This window comes from Haemaphysalis longicornis, unplaced genomic scaffold (genome assembly GCF_048455015.1).
Source record: "Haemaphysalis longicornis isolate Haplotype H1 unplaced genomic scaffold, Haemaphysalis longicornis Haplotype H1 scaffold_7, whole genome shotgun sequence".
Taxonomy (NCBI): Eukaryota; Metazoa; Arthropoda; class Arachnida; order Ixodida; family Ixodidae; genus Haemaphysalis; species Haemaphysalis longicornis.
The window spans coordinates 14,666,315-14,689,572 of NW_027526422.1; the positions used below are offsets into that span (position 1 = coordinate 14,666,315).

The 23,258-nt window shown below is 46.7% G+C and overlaps 1 protein-coding gene across 3 annotated transcripts in view; it reads right to left on the bottom strand.

Annotated features, from left to right (window-relative positions):
• Positions 1-769: 769 nt before the first annotated feature.
• The window catches only part of LOC144144572 (neuronal acetylcholine receptor subunit alpha-7-like), a 178,685-nt gene continuing 156,196 nt past the window's right edge, over positions 770-23,258 (bottom strand). For all 3 annotated transcript variants that reach the window (XM_077676081.1, XM_077676080.1, XM_077676083.1), the window contains 2 exons: positions 17,787-17,896; positions 770-13,778 (listed from right to left, as the gene is read on the bottom strand). In XM_077676081.1, coding sequence (XP_077532207.1) covers positions 13,293-13,778; positions 17,787-17,896 — 596 coding nt within the window. In that variant the 3' untranslated portion in view covers positions 770-13,292. The remainder of the gene's footprint in view (positions 13,779-17,786; positions 17,897-23,258) is intronic.

Sequence of the window (23,258 nt, forward strand, 5' to 3'; positions counted from 1 at the left end):
CATGCTCCCGCTGACCGTAGCAAGAGTTCCCTCTCGTCGCTAAGAGAAAAATAATTTATACGAAAATTGAATTCCTGCTTTGGTAGCTGTTTTGGTTATGTACTATGCGTTGAAAAAAATTAATATTTGTGAGACCGAATTCATATAGTGTGTAAATCTTTCCGTGGTCATTTCGAACAGCGGGGTGCCGAATGAACACAAATTAAGCCACCCCAGAAGTCCCAACTTGCCTATGCAAGATGGCATCGGAAGGGATGAAATATTTGAACTGAGATTAAAAATATTGGTGCATCGTATCAGGCATTGCTTAATAATCAAGAACGATGGAATACTCCTACCGAATCGATTGTGCAAATTATGTTGTTGCTTTTTCCCTCCTGTTATTCTCTCAGTTCATCATGTTTGCAACAGTTTCGCAATTCCTAGCTGATGTTGATTTTCATTGTGTTCTTTTTTGTAGTTGGTGTTACTTTCATTGCATGTATTCTTGTACTTTGGCGCAAACCACCCCTTTGTTTAATGCCCTCCAGCCTTTAAGCGGTAAATAAATTAAATGAAACAAAATGAATGCAGCCAGCCTCCCTCACAGGTCCGAGTTGCAATACTTACCTCTGAGATGGTGGTATTGTGGTTCATGTTCCCAGACATGCTGAGATTGGTGGTTCAAACGATGACCCGGCGAAAGCACAGAACACCTACGTATATTTGCTTTGTAACTTCTGTGTAAACACAATAAGCTACAAAAGGAATGATCACAAAGACAGTGAGGTGCAAACGAAACATCTTTATTCCTCAACGTTTCTTGCCATTTTCTCAGACACACAGAAAGCGAACAATGCGAATGGTACAGCGCGCCTCGGACAGTCGTTTCACGCAGAAGTCTTTTACCACCCACACACCTTCTTTAATATCCGAACTTCCATAGGGTGAGCGCTGTGTACATAGTACATACACAAATTAGAAGAAGACTCATCTATATAGGAAATGTCTCTCATTTTGGCAAGTGTGAGGTTTTGTTATGGCCACGTACGTCAACGGATGCTTATATCCCACGCAATTCATGCTGCAACCTGGGCATACACTGTTTAGCACGCCGAAAATCCCTCCATTCATTACTTGGCACAGGAAGACTTGAGGTATTAGAAACTCAAAAGAGTGGCAACAAATACAGGATTTCTTCTATTTTTGTAGGGAACCGCCTCCGTACCGGACAGTTACAACTGCTTGCCTTGACCTCGCAAAAAAATGAAGCCTTGTAAGCCACTTTGCTATGCTCACTGAGCCAAAGTAATTTTGGGTCTTCAAGTTTTATTCTTAACTAATGTAGGTTGCTCGGGACGGCCTCTTGTAATCATACGAGTACGAAAGAACCCGCTTGCATCGCTTTTTGTCATTCAGAACTCATGCGTCCTGGTGTATCTTGATGCTAACGTTGCTGTATCCAGATGCAATGATCACAGTACTGTCAACTGGATACGTTCTCATTGATTCCGACTTGTGGTCGGGTGATTTCTTGGGTGCAGGCGGCAAAAACACAAACGAAGCATAGGACAGGAAACTGAATAGAATTGCTTTGCTACAAGTTCAAAAGATTCTCATTATTCGCCACAATATTTTTCCTCACTTTTACAACTATACTACGACGCGAAATGGCTGAGCACTGTACCCTAATCACCTTCGTCCGCAAATAGTTTAAATAACCTCCGCACCACTTTTAAGTGTCTGTATCTTGCACATAAAAATGGACTGTTTCTGTGTTGTTTATAAGGAAACAGCAAACCTTATGAGATGTTTCCCTCCCGAGAACACATTTTTTAAAACCAATGAGAAAGAATTTTATCACTACAAGCCGTAAGGTACGTGGTGATTGCTATGAAAAAGCCGAGCGTTCACGATCATCGCTTTTGTTTGAGCGACTATTTAGTCGACTATGTCGTCTCTAATACTCGGCTGCCTACTTGTGCGGCAACTGTTCAGTACACACTGTCATTTCATTACACGTTACCTCTCTAAATGCTGTCTTCGGCGTAAGCGTGCCATATTTTTTAGATTTAACTGCTACATTTGGTGTGGTGTAACGTCTCTCGACATTTATTTCGAGCGTACGAGGAATTCTCAGCGCAGCTATAGTGTACGAGGTGCACAAAAATGTTATCTTGCCCTTCATCTATGCATGATTTAACAACGCACACGCGTAAAGTTTAACCTACATCCTTCAGCAACCACATCACACTTCTGCTGTAGTATCAAAACTATTAACCTATTGCCCCAAAGGCTTTGCCCTCAGAACGATTATTAAACACATAAAAAGCATCAATGCCAAAATTGTTTTAGGGTCATATATCCGCCATTTCTGTCGTATTTCGACAGCTCGTTCTACGCCACAGCTTTATAGAAACGTTTTTTTTTACAATTCAGAAACATCTAGGGCATTTGGGAGGGGTAGGGCACTTTCTTCTGTTCCTATACAAAGCGTCCGGGTGCCCCCAGGTGTCCAGCTTCCGCAGCATGCCGCAGCGCAAGAGTTGCACGTCGCACTGCTAACACACAAGTCACCGAACCCTTATCGTATCACGGAAAACGGGGAGAAGCGGTCGTATGTCACACGAACAAGCATTAATGGAAAGTGGGCCAGACACAGCACACGCGGGATCCCGGGCGGCGGTGCGGGAAACGACAACAGCGGAAAAAGTGGGACCGGGGCTTGTCGGTTCGCCATTAGGGACAGAAGGGACGGCGAGGAGAACGTGAAAGGGAGAGCCATTTAAACAAGAGACGATCTGGCTTGTGCTTGCGACCATGCAGGCGTTACTCTGAACGAACAACTATGAGACAGAGGAAAAACGCCGCACAAATGGAACACTTTTTCCCCCTTCTCTTTGAAAGGAAAGACACTCACGACAGATGTATTGAGTGGCCGGGAAGGTGCAACAGATGAGGGACATGTGGACTTTATCGCCTACAGCGGGTGCTAAGCGCTCCCGCTTAATAAGCGACGCCTCCCGCGAAGTACAATAGAGCGCTCCGGTGAGCCAGCTTAGACTTGCTTGCAACCTGAGCATTCGAAATGTGACCAGATACCACAAATGCGACCTTTCAGCTTGGTTTCCAAACGAATAGAGAGAGAGAGAGAGAGAGAGAGAGAGAGAGAGAGAGAGAGAGAGAGAGAGAGAGAGAGAGAGAGAGAGAGAGAGAGAGAGAGAGAGAGAGAGAGAGAGAGAGAGATAACTTTTATCCCAAATAAAACTTGTTAAAAGGAGCACTGCGCAACAGAAAGTATGCGATTGCGTATGACCGGTGTTCTGAAGCGTGGCTAATGCTTTTTGCAAACCAGTCATCATTGCAACTTCGTTTATTGTGCATACTGGAGCAATGAAGTAAAACTGCTTTATCTTAAAAGTAAGCCATTACAGGGGGTCGCATAGATGTTTTTATAAACGGAACAAAGCATAAAAAAAATGATAACCCTTTGTTATTTCTGTCGTTGCGAATCGGCTACCGTAATGATATCGTAGAAATTCACCTGAACCGCGTTTTCCTTGCCGCGTTAAACTAGAATTTCTGCACCGTTAAGCGAATGTGAGATGTTTCAGTCTGAAATTTATTTATATTTCGTTAGGCATTGTTGCTACACTCGCAGAGGCATGCGAGTTGAAATAAAGCGATACATTTCCCTGCCTAATAACCGGCAGTTTCTTTCCAGAAAATTCATAGCGATTTCCCATTTATGGTATATACAGCGCTCCTACATAACCACATTTTCATGTATCCCTATTTCTTACCAGGCCAATGTAAGTTATGCTAGAACCAAATTTCACAAGAAACCATCGGCACAAGTTCAAGGGGCAAGAATGAGCTGCAAATTATTACTCCAAAGACATAAGCCAAGCCGCCATTTCTGTCATAATGCAGTCCGTTTTCACTGAATATTTGGTGCGGGTTCTTGAAACAAATGGTGTCCACATCACCTCACTGCTACGCACAGAACAGCCAGACATAAACGGTTTCCTTCGTTTCCGCAATAGTGCAGAAGCCGCACTGTAAGCCATGATTTGCGCGACCATCATTAAGCGTCTGATATCAATAGTACGCCCTACATTGCGCCCACTGGCTTGTGCGCGCAGTGCGGGCATCGTAAAGCTTCTGTCGAAGACTGGGCAGACGATTCGAGGTAAAGCCAAGGAGAGGGGTGAAGCAAATGTAAAAGCTCCGAACCCATTTTCGGAATTATGAAGACAACGTAGATTAATGGCAATGCGCAGAGGCTACAGTAGACACAGGAACCGTACCGTACTCGCACTGTACACGCACTCGACTAGTCCCACGAACACTCCATATCCAACGCTCACATTCTAATGGGAAATTCCGAGCATGAAGAGTATACACACGCCCCAGTGATAGTGGAAGTGGCGCCACGAAGGTGAAAGCGCAGCTGGGACAACATCCACGGAAAGGGACAAAAGCGGGGAGGTAACATGCTCTCCTTTAATCTAACTTTGTGACTTTGTGGTTCTGCTTCACCACAACGCACTTAAGTGACAAATCCAACGCCCCCCCCCCCCCCCCCCCCTCGCCTCCCGCACACACTTGTAAAAAAGAAACGGGCAAATTAGTCCAATGAACGACGCGAATAATGACGACTGAACGCGAGAAAATATGGTCTGCGCTAGGACACGGCACTGCGAGCGTGAAGTCTTGCATTGTGGGATGCGACAGCCGGACCTAATATTTACCGTATCGCCTGTCAGGCCTTCCTAATCGTCCTATTTTTTCTCCCTTCCCTGTAAAGTTCATTTTTGGTGAAAGCGATGTAATCAAACATTTAGAACGTATCGTTCTTTTCCGGGACATTACTAGGCATTCATAAAACCTGTGGCTAGCTACACCACCGACACCCCGAGCGCATAACGAGAGAATACAAAACACAGGCATGGACACGGGGTGTGTTCACGCATTTTGACGCCGGTGCATTTGCTGCTTTCCGGGTGTAACACTATGATATGACACCCGCCGTCGCTACAGATGGATAATGTCCCTGCTGATTCCTTGCTGCGCACTTTGGAATGGTTACTACAAGATGTTCTACTGCAACCTCGAGCATCAGCCGTGAATATGTATTCACAGGTCACTGCCCAAACCAATCGTACCTACTCAGTGGAAATAACACTGTCGCAGTTCCCGTGAGATTTGAAGTTTAACTGCTGCCATTTTTCTTTGGTATTACACTTAGAAAAGTGCGCTGATTGTTGTGAATGACAGCGAGGATGCTTTAACGTCTATTTCATTTCCTTAGGCCACGCGTACCTCTCAATAGAAGTATAACATGGTGATGTAACAAAATGTTCCCAGTCATTTAACCTGAGTAACGTAAAACAAGTTCCACTAGCAACATCTTTGAGACTTCAAATACCTTCTGTGAAGAAACCTTAACTGCGTTTTGCAGTGGCCGTCAGAGACTACCATATGTGCGCCCTCGGATGCCTACAAAAAAACGGCAAACACTATGAGCGCACACGCAGTAGTAGCCGCCGGAATCATTACTTTACCATTCTCCTACTACCCCCGAAATCTCCGCAAGACCACTCGCCCGCCCCGGCACAACGCCTAGACACTAAACATCGAATAGCTCTCCCTCGAGTAAGAAGCCCACTTTGTTCAAAGAGAAACACAGGGAGAATATGTACCAATCAAGTAGAGTTTCTTCTTTTGTGTTCTCAATTTACCGTTGCGAAAATACGTAACAGGAGCTTAATTGCCCCGTGTAATGCTTAGCAGTGTTCGCGTTAATAGAAGCGAAGTTTGCTGACGATCATGCCCGTGCCGTCTTGTCGGTGTCACTACCCTGAGGCTTACCTTTTAACGGAAGTGTGCTCCACAGCGCGCGGGTGTGGTGCGGTGAAACTAAAAAACAGATTGAATTGCTTCGGTGTTCATGGTAAATTTGACTAATTAAATTAGAGACGGAGCAAAATTAGAGGGAATTTATTCCAGAAAAGACAGAACCTGCAAGGCAACGTCGACCCTGCATAAGCCCAATGCGTTGACGTAAACGTCTTCGAACCTTTTTTTCGCTCCCCCTTTTTCTACCGGGCACACGAGACTTGGTGAGACTGGGGTTGAGGGTATGACGCGGACACAGCAACAACGACAAGAACAACGCAGGGGAACACAACAGCGGCGGCTGCGCACGCACCGGCAACATCGAGAGCGGCTTTGTACTCCAGGTGCCTAGGTGCACGCCTCTCGCGGTGACTCGTCTTCGGCGTTCCTCGTCCGCCGTGCTGATGCGCACGGCATTCTGCGACGACCCGCGTGGGCGCTGAGAGGGGAGAGGGGTCCACTCGCTACGGGCGGAAGCACGGTCCCTTCGGGGACAGTCGTAATAAGGATATAGAATCAAAGGACAGCCGCTTGATTGCCGCGAGGGCAAATGAAATGGAGACGCCGGTTTTGCCGTTAGCCAATTCCGAAGTGATTTTACGCACTAAGGTGATCTGTCTGTGCACGACATCCATTATGGACGTAGCATACGGAAGACTATTACGTTTACAATACAACGATACAACTATCATGCCACCGGAGTTGGGTCTACTGGCAACTTTCATCTTTGCAGAGTTCGAGTCAGAAGCATCTGCTTCTAAACGGGCCGTCCTTAAGCCTAAAACCCATGCGTCTGTACACAGCACGAATAAATTTCGGCTGTAGCGTGCTCAGTAACCATAACTGTAAGTACACGCGTAAAGGAGATTATTAGCGAAGCGCGAAAACGTAGTCGCTGAATCGTAAAGCTGCTTTGAATATATTTTTCGTTTTGTTCTTTTTTTTTTTTTGTATCGAATATCTGGAACTAGGTGAATGTTTCTGATATATCTAAGAAGCAGGAATGTTCTGCCGTATTATATCCATGCTATTTACAAAGGTACTGAACTCATCTTTTTAGCTTGTTGCATTACTGAAACAGCTCAATGTCCGTCTCCGTGAACCTGTACAAATGATGAACCTGTTCTGCAGGAACCTGTAGTGACGAAAATCATTTTTCACCGACGTGTATCTATTTATGGATTGTTTGACCGCTTTTCAGACATTTTGTGGCAAGTATGGTACGAATATGGAAAACTCGCGAATACCAACTATGGATGGGCCCAGTCGTAGAATTAAAAACAAAAAACCAGCTGACACTTCGAGTTCAAACAACTAACTGATGTCCATAGGCTTAGCGACAGCCAGTGCGCCCGGCACAGCTGGGGAAAGAGGGACAACCTGCAGGCTTTCTCGTTCCCCACAAGCCTGTTTACGTCCCAACAAGTGAAAAAGAGTCGATAAAGCACATGGGAAACGTTGATGTTCTGTTTTCTAAGAAAAGAAACAGAGCGAACACCTACGCTCACTTGGATGACCTAGCCGGTAGCACAATAGATGAGACGACGCTGTACCATCCGCCTTAAACCGGACACTCATCCCTCAGTATCTGTTAAATACTCTCACCCTCCACACGGCAGCGACCGAGGACACCGTGACTCGCGCCGGTACCTCAGCGCAGTGCTACACTATTGAGCTTTGTGTTAGCTTTGCAGAAGGCGCTCAAGGGAACACGCTCTGCACGAGACGATGGGAAAACACGGGTAGTGTACACACGGGTGTCTCGTAATGGATAGAATGAGGAGATGACCAGGGAGAGGGAGAAGGGGCGAGGGTGCGTTAGGCGAGTGGCTGAGCAGTACCTACACGGGCCCCCGTGCCCTGAATGGTGATGGAAGACGTCAGAAAAAAAAGCAAGGACTTGTTTGGCACGTTACGGAACAAGCAATGAAAGGCGACTGCTAAGAAAGCAAACCCCGAGACTAGCTCAGTTTGGCACTTATTTAATTAAGCTGTCAGCAGCGCTCGAAAGGCAGTGCAATGGCCGCTAAACCAATCAACGCCAATGTAACGAGAAATCAGTTTTGTCGTGCATTCTGCGGGAGTAATCTTTTTAGCCTGATTACTCATGCTCCACCCATGACCTTTGTGTTAGCACGTATTTGTTTGGCATTTAAATGGAATGAAACCCTCATAATGGTGTTTTGTTCCTTGAGAAGATATATAAGCCTACTCCAAAGAAACGGTAAAGCAGTTCTAGCGAAACGAAAGAACAAACCGATTACTTTTTCACTAGCCGTAAAAGGAATGACTGCCACGTGCGGCGGCCTATGCACTCTAAGGGCTTGAGAGAACGGGAGTTCCACCGGTGTCTGCCTAGCGGAAGAACATCAACAACAAGTGTCAACTGTAGCGATTAGGACCGGTGTTACAGATATAGAGATTCTCCAGAGCGGATCAACATACATAGTAATTCTTACTGAGTCTATCTATTTACAGCGTGAATTCGTAGTCTAGAAGGTGTTGGTCTCTGGCATGATGGCGAAGAATTGAAGTGATCCGCATTAGCACAGCACAGAACAAGATCGACGCTTCTCAGAAAAGCTCAAAAAGGAAAACAAGAGAGGAAAGAGAAACTGCACAAACAGAAGTGCCACGGACATCAAAATGAGCCCATCAGGTTGCGGCTTCATCGTCTGGCAGCTATGACGTGTGACAGAAAAACCGGAAACGTAGGACGCACGAGTGAGTACCGGAGCTGGAAACTGCACTTGCCGAGATGCAAGCAGTGCTTAAATGAGTATCGCCAGAAGAGGAAGGAAGTGCGACATGTACTGGATTTCAGCTTTGGGCAAAAAACAAGGTTGGATCTTAGACTGCGCGTCTGCAGATTTACGGACAGATCGACATAGCCTCGATGTCGGCGGTATGGCAGACGTGCAACCAAGGCGTACTCATGAGAAGTACTGGAGAGTGATGACATATGCTAATGAGACTAATGAGACGCACACGCGGAAAAACACAACGCGGTATCACAGAAACATTGATGTCAGATCATAGAAACAGTGATTATGCGATTATAGGTGAGGATCTTGCATGGTGCAGCACACAACTGACGCTCTCGCATGGTCACTGTGGTTATGACCGTCTAACCGCTGTAATACCTGTGCATCGATTGGCACGCGAATTTCCCTCTTGTCAAGCATGGACCTTTGGCATTTCTGCGTGAACGAAGACAGAACTCCACTCGAAGACCACTTGCTCTTAAGAGGATAGTCTCGACGCGCGACGATACCGGGATATTAGTGCCAGTGGTTGTCAGCTTCGGAGCAAGTTCACTAGTCACACTATTCACGTGAAAGCTGGGCACATAGAGAATAAAGTGGTGCGAAGCATGTGTAAGTGAACTGAACTAGGACTATGCCAGCACTGCAGCTGCTACACATGCCGAAAGCGGTGCGCTCTCCATTGCTGTGAGCACGGATAGCGGCGGTCCACGTAGCAGTAGAAATTATCACTAATGTTTCATTTCCTTTTTTATGAGAAGAGGTGACCCCGCCTGGCTCTCCCAGAAGCAATGGCAAAATTAATTCTTGAGTACCTGCACCGATGTCTGTTCTGCGTGATTACGGCATGAAAACGCACTAAAAAGGCGTCAGTGGCTCCACCACAAATTTTGTCGCGGTTGCTTCCCAGAACATGCGAGGCAGCGATGGCGAGAACCACAGTTAACAGATGTTAGCGAAAGCACCTTACGAGCTCGTTCTTTGTCACAAATAATCCTATGTTGTCAGGAGGAAGGGGCAGATGCACAACAATCAAATCACACATCCCCGGAATGCTTCGAAGCACATCACTCTGAGAGGAAACACACGACGTCACAGGAAGAGTGGGATCCGCACGAGTTTGGTAACAACAACAACAGCAATAGGTGCGGACGGCAAAATAAACTCAACTCAGCGATATGGTCCCTTCGGCGGAACAATCACAGCTTCGGCGTAGCAACAGAACAAATAACATTGAAAGAATTTCAGCCCGCGAGTGCTGGAGAGCCAACAAGCCGTGATTCTTGGCAACGTAACACAACATGTTATAACGGCACAATTTTAAACAGCATAAGAATGAGTGCCGTGGTAATAACAATCCTAATAGGCCATACAACAAGAAAAAAGAGAATGTTATGACACGGTAGTCATTTTCCATCTCAGCAATCAATCTATTCACTTCATTACGGTTGGGAAGGTGATTGCACCCTGTAACATTGATTAGAGAGCGGAACCCACTGATAAAAATATCCTAATTCGTCTCAGTACAAATAGCAAGAATCCACCGCGCCTTACAGTATTCTGTTGCTCTGGTGTGCCTTTTACCGTTTTTGGTGCTGGCGGTCGTTTGTTGCAGGACATGACGGCGTGGTTTTAGTTGCGCTATACACATATAGCAGGCCTTGTGAGAACTCCGATTTTACTTTTCTCGATAAAACGGCGACGTGCTATCTCTCGAGTAAGGGCTTTTGGCCCTATCTCGACAATAGTTCTCCGTTCTCGACAATAGTTTTCGACAATAGTTCTCCGAGCAGCTAGGGCCTCCTGGGGAGGTACTAAATCCGATGCGATACAGCCCGCAACCTTTACAGCCCGCGGCTTATACACGCGGTAGTCTTTAACTATGACCTGAAAAACCTCCAGAGGAATACGGGTTTGAATTTATGGCTTAAGGGAACAATTCTGACATCACTGCACTTCTAGCAGCCTCGTAAGACATCTATGGTTATACACAACACTTCTTACTACAATAGACTGCAAGGCACTAGAGCCTCTCCCCTGCGCCGCATAAACCACTTCATTTTTTCATTCGCCCAGCAAAGCGGGAGTTGCTTCCTCCAACGTTTGTAGAGCGAGAATTGCGTGGTCCTATTCCCCGTAACATTTCGTCTAGTCTCAGTCGGTCGGTTCGGTCGGGTAACTTATCTCGCTGAGCCAAACTTCCAGCTCAGCCTCAGTTTTCGAGCACAGTATTATCGTAAACGGATGATTCGTGATAGTCGCGTGATGTGTTGCAGAAGGTGTAGCCTCTTTAAGAGCCCTATTTAAGAGCCACCTTCTACAGCGCTTCCCGTTTGCCTACCTTCACAGCTAAGTTTTTGTTTAACGGCTCAGATCCCATGTTCACCTGTCTCTTGAAGACAGACGCGATTGCATGCGTCCTATAAGACATAATTTCTCAAATGCTGTGAGCTGTCGAGGTGGCTACCGAGAATCTTTTGTGGAACACCTGGGGTTGAGACGACAGACAAGCCAGAGTTCAGTACGATCTTCCAGATAAGCGGCGGGAAAAAATTCAGCCTAGGCTGGCACGAAATCCGCCTCCAGTAGAAAGAAGCGGGGACGAGAGTACGTCAGTTCCTTAAAAAAACTTTCAGATAATTGCAATCACTTATAGTCTTTGCTGTAATTTTTCTTCGAATGCTACTAAAAAGAAAAATTTGAAAACTTTCTTACCGTGGGGGGAGCATCAAGAGCTGCAGAGGAAGGATGAATTTCCTTGAAATAACTCTAATTATATAATTAGACTTTCTTTTCAGACGGACTAATCTAACTTCTGAATTCCTATTCTCTTTCGTTATTACTGGCGCCGGTGATCTCGACTCCACCACGGACCCTTCATTGAACCCTTCAACATTGCTTTTTGTTCGAAATTTTGTGGGCCTCGAACGAACGTAGAGACCAAATGTACTCGGCCGACTCGGTGCCCCACATTTCTAAACAATATAAGGAAGCCGATCAGTACACATCGAAACTTCTGCATTCTACGCTAAAGCGTGTATAGCGTCCAAGCAAAAGTAGTCATTAGCTTCTCAACTCGCCACAGTGACGTGATATGCACCGAAACATTATTCCACCCTGTGAAAACTTCCTTCACTAATACTTTTTTCAATACACACTAAAAAATGCCTTGTGATTTGTAGAAGCTTGATCCACGTTCATTAGGCTAAAATGTTTTAGTTATAGTTACTTTAAAGCAAACAGTATATGGCCCATTTCACGTTAGCCTGGAAGAATTAATGAACTTCCACTCACTGGCCATTGTTGCCTTTCAAGGTATAAAAATTAGCTAGATTATTAAGGAGTATTTGGGACAATTTCAGCTCAGCCAGGCCTATCGATGAACAGCGTGTTCGTTCGGAGACATATCGAAATTTATGCTGCCGTCGCGCGCACAGCTTTCCACCAAAAACAACATCAAACTTCTCGCAAGCTCTAAAGATGATTTAATAGTTCTGAGATCGTCGGAACACGTAAATATGGCCTGTTGTTTTCTGAAACATAGAAGAGGAAAACGGTGCCCAAACAACACGATTATTGCACACGTCCTTCCGTCACGAGACCGCGATTCCGCTCAAGACATTCCTTCGTCTCCGCAAACGGGGGCAAAGCGTACCAAACATGTCACCATGTGCGAGACACCACAGACAACTACGCCCGACACGCTTCCCACATAACGGACTTCATCTTGACAAACAAGCCGTCAGAAAGAAAGGTAACAAGTCCAGAGACACGGTAAAAACTGTACACACATGGTTAAATGATTATTTCTATTTTTGTGAGTCAATATTGTCCAGTCCCATCTGTTATTATGTAAATCACTCCTAACTATCGGTCTCTTTCCACACACATGCTAGCCGGTGCACAAAGGGCGCACGAGCTTCAAGGCGCTGACCATGACCATGCAGAGCTTCCTCCTATCGACGATTCAGCGTCACCTGGAGGTAGACTAAGGACACCGTCACGGTATAAACACTTCTTTGCCTGGTACTTGGATGATCCCAAATTTTGCCAGAGGGCTTCATCCGCTCGGGCGGGTGAACAACGCTTAGTTGGCCAGCTGCTGTCGTTATCTTGGGGACAGCTTGCTATGGCTTCCAATAAAATACCGAGACCATACAGCTCTGAAGCCGCTTGCAAGGCAAGCACGGGCAAACCTCGGCGTGAGCTGGACTCACATAACACAGGATCCAGAGACGCTGATACTCGCCCTTCCATGCGTGGGCTGAAGCGCGAATGAGTTGCAGCGCCATCTCGCTACGTCCCCGTTGACGAATCTGCCATGCGGGATGACCTTTCTCAGGAGGCACAGGGGGCTGCCGAAAGCACCAGCCGCACCATCTACTGCAAACTATGAAGCGGCGACTTTAACTTGACCGCCACATAAAAGGCCGTTGATATTCGCTGGCTTGAAGGACGACGTAGCCGACGCAGGAAATGTTATTTATCCACCAGTGAAAAAAACATACGCAGAATGTTTTGCGAGCCTAACACGACCAGGCGAACGGTTCGTGCAAGAGAAACAGTGTGGATGCGGGCGTGGATGTGGCGCACTTGAACCGCAAGGCATGCAGAGAGTGGCGAGGGTCGCACGGGAGCGCTGCACAGCTATGCGACCAGGTGGGGCGCCGAGAAGAGGCAGGCGCAGGTGGAGATGATGGTGAATGCGGAGAAGATGATGAGGCAGACGCGGTCGACGACCATGGCCGCGAACTTCCACTCGCCGACGACCTCCCGCTCTTGCTCGTCCTTGCGCATGCGGCTCGTGATGTAGCGCAGCTCACGCAAGATCAAGTTCAGTTCACGCGACGAGTGGACGCAGGCGTGCACCGTGGACGCCCCGCCGCCGCCTCCGCCTCCGCCGGCCAGGAAGGAGCTGCGCGCGTGGCACTCGGAGGCGGCGGCGGCGCTGTTGGCCGTGCGGAAGTCGTCGTCGATGTCGAGAACGTTGGCGAGCAGGCTCCTCGAGGAGCGCTCCTTCAGCTCCAGCTCCTTCATCTTGTTGCTCAGGAAGAGACTGCGGCGCGTCGCCTTCTGACCTGGGGGTTCCATTCGCAGAAGCCACGGGAGCCACACCAGAAACACTTGCCGGATCTGCGCCAGAGGGAGAGAGAGAGAGAGAGAGAAACAGCCGTGGTGGAGATCGAGTAAGTGTGGCGGTCTGTACAGGTGAACCATGCACGCACTGCGTGTAACCGCACTTACAAGACTGGAGGATTGGATCACGTGGACACAACTTCTCATGAATCATTTACGAGGACAGAAATCGTGTATGTATATCCAACTGTTGATCTGACTTATTGTTGTTGCGAACCCATTCCTGCTTACCCATACTGCACCATGCCCTCAATGACGCGGCATATCGAAGCACTCTACCGCTACTTTCTCCCAGAAAAGCCAACGTTTTCACGCAGGGAAGGAAGTGCCCAGTGCTCAAATTCGCGTTCTGGCATTATGCCGCACTGAAGGGTGAAACACAGGAGCGAAAAAGAACTCGTCCGCGCATGCGTCGGCAGCTCCTAGAACCGGTTTGGCTGCCGGAGGGCCCCCTATATAGGCCGCTACGGCGCGTGTTCAACCTGAAAGATATTTTGCCGTGTGGCGTGGTAAACCGGATTTCTCGACGCAGATGTGTCATACTTGACCCTTCTCACGTCTAGCTCCTTTTTCCGGACGTAGCGCTGCATCACACCTGTTGCCCGCTTTCTTTCGCAAGAGATTTCACTACTATACTGGGTGTTGTTTTAGGACACTTCGTGCAAGGGTGCTTGACCCGCTGCTGTGGATGCCCCCATCTATTTGACGTGCTGTGTGTCAACCAATGCTTTTTAAACCTGTCTCGCGCACTCAGAAGCCTGGTGAGTGACACGAGAGAGAGACAACCTTTATTAGAAGAGGATGACCACTGGTCACGATGGGGGAAAGGAATGGGGACGGAGGGTAAGAGAAAATAAACAAATTAATGCTGGTCATTCTCAGTAGACTCAATAACTGGGCCAGTTCTTGTAACCTGCAATTCATGGGCCAGTTCATGGTGATCGCAATAGGGTTTGTGCACATTCACCAGTTCGTTCGAGGGAGGACCCGCTCAAACAACCCGTGCCAGACCGCTTTTAATTGAATAAACCGCTATTTCATATAATAGTTGTGCATCAGTTTGTTGTGGATCGGGATGGGGTTGGGGAGATTTAAATGTACGGTGCGTTGCGAAAGCTGGGCACCACCAAACTAGGTGTGTGAGGTCTGATGGAGTGGTGGTACGGTAGAAGCACATCGAGGGGGCAGGTGAGGGGTATACCACTTGCGAAGTGTTTCGGGTGTGTACGCTGAATTTGCAATATATTTGTTAATAAAAATTTCGCCTGAGCGGGGAATAGGAGGTAGGCGGCTGAGGTAGCCAGCTGGAGTTAGGGCTGTTAGACGTGTGCGTCGGTCCTTCTTGTGCTGGTGAATACGCATCGCTGGAGAGGGAGAGGGGGACCGCGACGGCCTTACCCCAGGCACCAGTGGAGGATAAGAGGGGGAACTCTCCTGAGCGGCCACATGAGCCGCCTGGTTGCCTGAAGAAAATGGTTCGTGGCCAGGTACCCAGTCGACGCGGATGTTAATGTTGTTCCGTTTGAGGAGTTGATTTGAAGCAGAATTTCGTGGACGACTGGGTGGGTCGAATCATACGATCGCAAAGCTGTGAGGGCCTCGTACGAATCTGTGAGTGTGCGTTTGGAGGGCGGTAGAGGTGGGTCACAGTCAAAGGCGATAGCTGACACTGCGTTGTTAACTATTTCGCTACCGCAGAAAATTGACCAATTTTGGGGGGTCCAAGAAAACATTTTTTTTTCTGCAAAAAAATTATTTAGGCACTAATTGCAGGAGCACAAAATGCAGATTATTTAACGGCCTTTCCAATAACACCAGTTTTTTAAAGGTTTTCATATATCATAGTTGTGAAAAAAATATCAAAATCAAAAGTTTTGTTAAGTTGTCGAAAAAAATGATAAAAAAGGAGTTGTGTATATCAAACCACCGGTAGTAGAAAAAAATTAGAATATACATTTTGCAGGGAAACATTTCAAAAACACACCCTAAAAAAATGTCGACTTGCGCGGAACAGTTTTTCAGATATAAAAAAAAAAATGTTAGCACGCACGGTGCTCGTGTCATGCGGTGAAGCCCAACCTCTAATTCAAACTGTGCAATTTTGGGTGGTTCCTTGGAATAAATCTGGCGGTTTGACGTTATCAGAGGCACCAATTTGCCTCCACATAACGTAAAAACATCTTGTCAATGGCTGACTTTGCATTTACAGCGAGCACAATATTTGGGACAAGCACGCGATGCAGAAAAAAACATGCATGAAGTTGAAAACGGAACGCCGTGGCTGATGTTTGTTGTCGTTCACGGTCAGTTATCTCTCAAAACATAAAGCTGAGCTGTATTATCATCTTCTTACTCGCAATTGTAGCCTTGCTCGCAAAAATGAGGTACGATGAGCTAGAATCGTCCCCTGCGATCTTTGGCCGAGTAGCAGTCGCGCGCTAAAAAAGATCAGCACAACGAGCCTCCTCTATTGTAGCGCCACCTAACATTTTTCAAATGAAACAGTACAAAAACTTATCAGAGACTCCGTCCGAATAGACAGTTCAACTAAGCAGCAACATTAGACACCCGGATATACCCTCGCATGAAAACGAAACTGGAAGGCGAACAGCTGGCAGTGTAAGGCCGGTTTGAAGCGCTGTCCTCAGCGGAACAGATATCTGGCGACTGGGTGTGACCTTTTGACTTGCATCTGAAGTTCTTATCGCAGAAATCGGGTTAGGGTGGGGGGAAATGAGGAGCGGCGTGCTTTGTTCGAGGATCAGTCGCGGACGCTTCAGGCGCCATGGCAGTTAGCCTTGAAGTTGGGTAACTGCGTAGTTGCGCTAAATATGAATTTCGCGATGCAGAAACGAAACCGAAACTGTTGTAAACTGTTTGGGAATGGTCCTGGGGTAAGTAGAACTACCAGAGTACTTAGGACAACTTGCGCAAAGGCAATAAAACTGCCTAAAATCATAAAGTAGCTTTGCCACCAGGCACTGCTTGACATTTTCAGCCGATTTCTGGGATTATTACTGTCAGAGCGTGAACCTGACGATTGAAAATCGTTTGCTAGTTCCCCATTCACGCCCTGATAGCAAAAAACAAGCGCTGGTGCAGAGTAATTACGAGTTGCACGCATTCTTCGTTGGTAGCCTTGAGGCGCGATGACCACGCCCCTTTTCCACAACCAGGTGATTCAAAAGCGTGTCAAAAATCACGTTTCCGTTGCAAAAATGAAAACAAAACTGATTTTGAAAGGCCATTTTCTGATCTAACTCCGAACAGCTTTACTTGTTCGAGAAACGCCTGGAACGCTATGAAAAGGCGCTCCCAAAAGTATCGATCAAATTGATCGATTTTGATAGGCGCGGTAGCGAAAGAGTTTTAATAGCGTACAGCTCCGCATCGAGGCTGGAAAGTTCTTTGCCAAGTATGGTAGTGTACCCTGAGAGAACCGGTGCCTCAGGGCATTTCCAAGCAAGGCCCGCGCCGTACTGGTTTACGCTTGCGTCCGTGAAAATGTCCAGTTCGTTCTGAAGGCGATCCCTTTGGAGGCGTCTTCGCGCTTCTTCGCTATCAGTAACCGCAGACAAGATCAACAATCGTTTAGGCATGCATTTGGAAATGCTGTGGCTATCCCATCTTTAAGAAATGCTATTAGATTTTGTGAAATGCATTGAACGCCCACTGCAGCACATATTTAGACTGTTTTCATTTTAATTTTAAAGGCTTAGAAACGTAGTTTTCGAACATTACAGTGTTTTTGACACCTCTGCTTGCAAAACCACCTGCCTTTAATTTAACCTACCAGCTCTTTATCGTTGGGATCACCCTGTAAGCTAAAATCATTTCAAAACCTTTTTTTTTTTGCGGGCGTGACAAGTGACTGAACGTTATATGCACAGCTGTTTCCACCTACACGACAGCTTGACGACAGCTGGACGCCAGTTCGTCTGCGATCTCCGTAATGTTCGATCAAAATGCCTACCCAAGTAATCCTTAACTGGTTGAAGAACTCACCACGGCAGGCATTTCGGTCGTCTCCTGATTTCTGTGATGGTAGTTGAGCACCACCACTGTCATGACCACGGAAAATGCCACCATTATCATGATGCAGGCGAAGTACGTTCCTGGAAAAGGGACACTCGTTCGAATACACACGCCGCCAGAGTGATGAACTCTTTCACTCATGCTATTTGGAAAATATAGAAGGGCTTTTTAGGTAAACGTTATGGAACTTTTCGGGACCCGTTCGCACCATAAATACCGTGTTTTATCCGTCAGACTCTGCCGAAAAAATTCCATCTTTGCCACAGACCGACGCGGGTAGTGCACAAGCGCGCCACACTCGATAGCAGTACAGCTTGAATAATATCGAAAAGCATACGAGTAGACTAGTTGTTCTTCAGCTCTGCTACTTGTGACGTTTTAAATAGTGAAAGCGGAGTATTGGGTAACATTATCATGTCCGCAGCACTGATTTACTGCTTGTGCTATCTGAAATGTGCGAACAATACATTTGAAAGTTTTCACAGGCAGTTTTTACTACTACTGCTGTAATCAACATCTGCTCAGCTAGCAGTTCGGGATGTCAAAAAACAAGAGAAAGTAACATAAATGAAATTTTGCTTCGCTTCTTTCTTTTTTAAAGATGAAAGTACCGTACGACTTCAAACCAACGCCGCAAAAGCAGCAAAAAGTATCATCTTTGTATCGGTCAGTGGGAACGCGTTACCTATTAGCACTTGCTACATCAGAGCAGCCCAGCTCCTCGGGTTGCGAGTGTTTACTTCTAATAGCGCGCATAGCAAAGTAGGGGCATTTCGTCCCTGTACTTGGTATAAGTATGCGCGTTGATTTTGCAGAGGACTGTTCGGAGACTCCCGAAGCAGCCGCGGGCTCCCGTGTTCTTGTAACACGGGAGCCCGTACAACATTTGCAAAAACGTACAATATTTGCCTTTATTATTCTGTGCTCTTTTCCTGCTATACAATATTGCCACTACTATTATTTTGAGTCCGTGCACGCCTTATTCTTTGTACAATCGAACCTTACGAATTGTTACTGATCTGTTATAACTGATGCGAACGGGCCCAGAAAAGTTCGAAGGCTATTGGAAACCACCCCTGTACCCATTTTTGTGCCCGTGCCCTAAGGCCCCCCCCCCCCCCCCCCCCGGAACAGCAAATGGTGAATTGAAATCATTGCCATGCGAGCGCCGGTGAGACAGCAGACCTGGGCTAGTGCTGGGATGATGTGTCGCGCACTGTGACTGAAGGACAGAGGCTTGCACAAACATGACATGCGAAGTTTGGCCACAACAGTCCAATAACACAATACAGGGGCATACGTGCAGAGTATAACTCGAGCTGTTAAACGTGCGCAGGATGATGCTTTTTTAAAACATAAAAAATTGCTCTCGTGTATTTTGCCACCAGATTCGACAGGGCTCATCAAGAAGTGAGACGTTCCTGTGGTCTGGAGGTGTTTTTTTTTCATCCCTGGGTAAGCCTTTGTACTTGTTATTTTTGCGAGGCACTTTGCAAGTGAATTCCACAGGGAAGCCTACGTTCATTTTGAAGTGGGGTATATTTTTAACTAAAAAAGTCGTTGCTTTGTTTACACTTTTTCTGAAAGCTTAACACTCGCTAGAAAGAAGATAACCGTCAATATATTTACCGCACATTACGCACGCAAATTAATCCGCGCTCATCCTTCTATCGTGCGCCTTGTAAACTGCACTCCAGCTTCAGTTGGTTACACTTGGAACGTGTTTTTGCCGCAACAAAAGCTGTGCCAGGAAGCTAATTCAATGCTCACACGCTCCCTGCCAGTACAGGTAAACCATCCTCAGATCGGGCCGTAGTATTCGGTCATGCAGCGTGGACTAAACATCTCTAGTAAGGTTTTCTTATCCATACCTGGTGTCAAGGCCCTGAATATCTGGAGCAACAAAAATGGCTCCAATCCACACTGTGAAGGTGGTTGGAAAGTAAAGCGTTAAACGACACCTACAACAACTGTCCATGCCACGTCACTTGAATTCACACACGTTGCTCTACAATGAGTGAAACCGGAGATCCTGCGAGCCGTTACGTAGAATTCGCAGCGGCTGCGTCCCGAACGCAGCAGTCTCGGCCACCGCAGGGCTAGAGCGGCGGACGCCACCGCTGTAGCCCGGCCGAGCATCGGCGGAAAGAAAACGGAGGAGCGCGTTTGGAAGGGTGAGACAGCGCAACCTAGCCATCCTGTTGTGCTAGCTCGGGGCTACACCACCACGCGACACAAGCGCAGACACCGAAACAGTTCAGCATGTGAGCTTAGTTATTCCCATTCATACCGATTTAAACTAGTTAGTTCAGTAAGTTTGAAAATTGCGAGAAAGCTGAGAGACCTTTTATAATCACTATTGATCAGAACCAGTTGCTGCTTTCGCCTTTTGGGATACTTGAGAAAACACAACCGAATCGGTATTCACAAATTTTGAAAACGGTGTCCCATTCATAGCAAGCAGTGCGCAAAAGGTAGCGTTTCTCTAGCGGCCAGGTGTCTGTATGTGGTCTCTACATTCTGTTTTCCCGCCCTGCAAAACAATCGTTGACGTACCTTCGACGTACGACCTTTTAATTCCGTTAGGTCGGCGTTACCCAGAAGGTGCTGTCGCACATATTAATCAAGCCGTGCGAAGGAAGCCCGCAATGGACACGAAGCTGCGCTAAAGCAGCCCTAAAACAGCCGTCGTTAAAGCAGACGGCAAAGCCGTCCCGCCGGCGCGCCCGCCCTGGCTTGCACGGGGAACGCCGGGTAATAGGGGCCATGCGTCTGGCCATCTACGCTGTGCTCTGTGAGTGAAAAGCGCCCTTCCCCTCCCCAGCCACTTTGGGGTTTCTTGTCCCGCACGCCACGAATGAACCGTTTGTTTGTAGAGCTTTGCTTTAATATTGCGCCTGCTCTTACCTACGACGTAAAACTATGATGTCTGTGATGGGCGTGGCGTAGATTATCATCTTCTTTATTTTACGCGTATTTTATATGTGCTATGCAAACTGCTCTGCACAGCTCCGTCTCCTGCAACCGACGTTAGGCAAACGGTGGTGTAGACCGGCTTGATTCAGCCCGAACTAGGATGAAGACCATGTGCGAATAGCTTGGGTAGGTGCCCTGACTTCTAGACAAACGTGCTCTGTATCTCGAATTAGGGTGGCCTCAAGCTCGACTTCCTTCTCCCGTGATTTGCTTCGAGATTTAAAATAACGATTGTTTTAAACCCGTGTCAACAGTTTTCCTGCACTTTCCATTGGCTGACGGGAGCTGCTTGCTGTATCGCTGCCCCGTGTTCTACGCTGCGGCAAAACTCCCAGCTGGCTGTTTGCATGTCGCTGCCGCAAAAATGGGCGCACGTTCTACTGAGCTCCGAAGGCAACCAATGAAATTATTCCAAGTTGCCTGTCAAGTTGCCTGGGCATTGCATCCGGCTACGCATCACTACCAAGATATGTCGAAAGAGGAATGAAGAGCCGCTAATCATTTCCTACGCAAGTGGGTCCCCTTGGGGTGCTGAGCAACTACTTGCATTTAGCGCTTTAGGCATGTTGCGGCATCGGAGTATCTGTAGACGAGTCCACACACACAGGCGCACACACACACACACACACACACACACAACGTGCACATACAAGCACAGAATGCAATACGCATGCAAAAAGGCATGCAGAACGGGCTGAAACATTCGTGCTGAACATGCATTTAATGCACGTTTAGCCTACACGTTCAACAGTCCTGATTGCTTGAAATAGGAAAGAAATGTTCATACTTCAACCAAGGAGATTGTTCAAGAGAATCGAAACAATACTAATGTTGTTGAAACTATGCCTTATTTACAAAACGTGAGCGTTTAAAGGTCCTCGTGGGGGGACTGCATCCAGCAGAATAGAATGCAAATGCCCTTGCACTGTGGTCTAGGGCCATCAACAACTCTGGACAGTCCGAGCTTGCACTGACAGATGGGAAATAAAGTACTCAGACGAGGTATCCCTCGACCGCACATGCAATACGTGGGTTAGGGCAAATTAACTGCGCAGCGTAAATTATTATTTTTTATTGGAAAACTGACATTTTTTTTTTTAATTCGTCCACCCGTTCGCAACATAGGTCGGCCAGATGCGCCCAATATTGCCGCTGATGGCTTGCAAAATTTCCTTCATAACAATTCAAAATGTGGGGGTTTAAGAACTTTCCTTCTGCTAATATCTGACAGCGTGTGTTCGTTCCTTTTTTTCCTTTTCGATTTTCACTGTAGCTTTATATATTTTTCCGGTTATGACATACTCTAGAAGTGCTATGCAGCGGTGTTTGGAGCTTTGGTTGTTGTTAAGCTCGCTGCGAGTCTTGAGGCAAACAACCATTTAAATGATCCAAGTACCCCAGCAAAAACACTTGTGCCCCACCAACCATTGCTTGCCTTCAGTAGGAGAGGTTGTCCTTAGTTTCTCAATGCTCTATTTGGTTTCTGCTATCTCGTACCTGTAACTTTTGTTTAAAAGAACGGCTACGTATACAGAAAGGCCAACTCAATTCACGACAAAGCTCGAACGGCAACCAAACCGACAACAAAGAGGCAAGTCATCACAGCTGAACTGCAAAAAAAAGACATGATAGGCCTTCGCAAAGAGCTTAGAGGTAAACTTGGATGACCACGGGCGCATTTACGTTATTTTTTTTTCGAAACGTATGAAGGGCAGATAAATTACTTTATTACGCCTTCAGGATAAGTGAGAGTTTAGTTACGAAACTCAGGACAAGCAAAATTTGCTGGTCAGCTTACTACGACTTTCTTTCTCCTCCACGTACTAAGGCTTGACGTTGGGCTAGTTGGGTACACATTATTCACACTAAAAACAGCGCAGGGATGAGGACGAAAGAAGTGACAATCTAGAGCTCTAGTTTGTCACTTCTTCCGTCCTCGTCCCTGCACTGTTTTTAGTAATTCTCCTCCACGGTTTCTTCTTCGAAGAAGTGCTGGTTTCCTGTATACAATCTAAATCATAAACGTCCTTAAGAATTCCCTCGCGTTTTTGGCACCGTTTCTATCCTCGTTAGGCGTCTTCTTGCTACTTTTGACTTGAACGTTCAAAGCACAAAATCTTCTATCAATTTTTTGACACCCCAAGGTGGTAAGAGTAAGTTTGGAACAAGAGGTGCGCAGGAGATTCAAATCGCATGAAGATTGGGTAGTGTGGGACCGAAGGTGAGTAATAGACTAGATTGATAACTCTGTCGGGACATCATAAAAATCCCTGAGAGAAGTGAGTTCACGCGGTTGTCGTTTTCTACAATGTTTTTTCAGCCGCTATGTTTCAAGCCTGAGGTATTTTAGGTGGCCAATAATGCGCGAGTGTCACTTTTAAGGTTACCGTTTATTGTATTTAATAGAAAGCGTATATTTGGGTCACCAATATTACTGCAAGTTATTTTGTTAACGCCCGAGTTGAG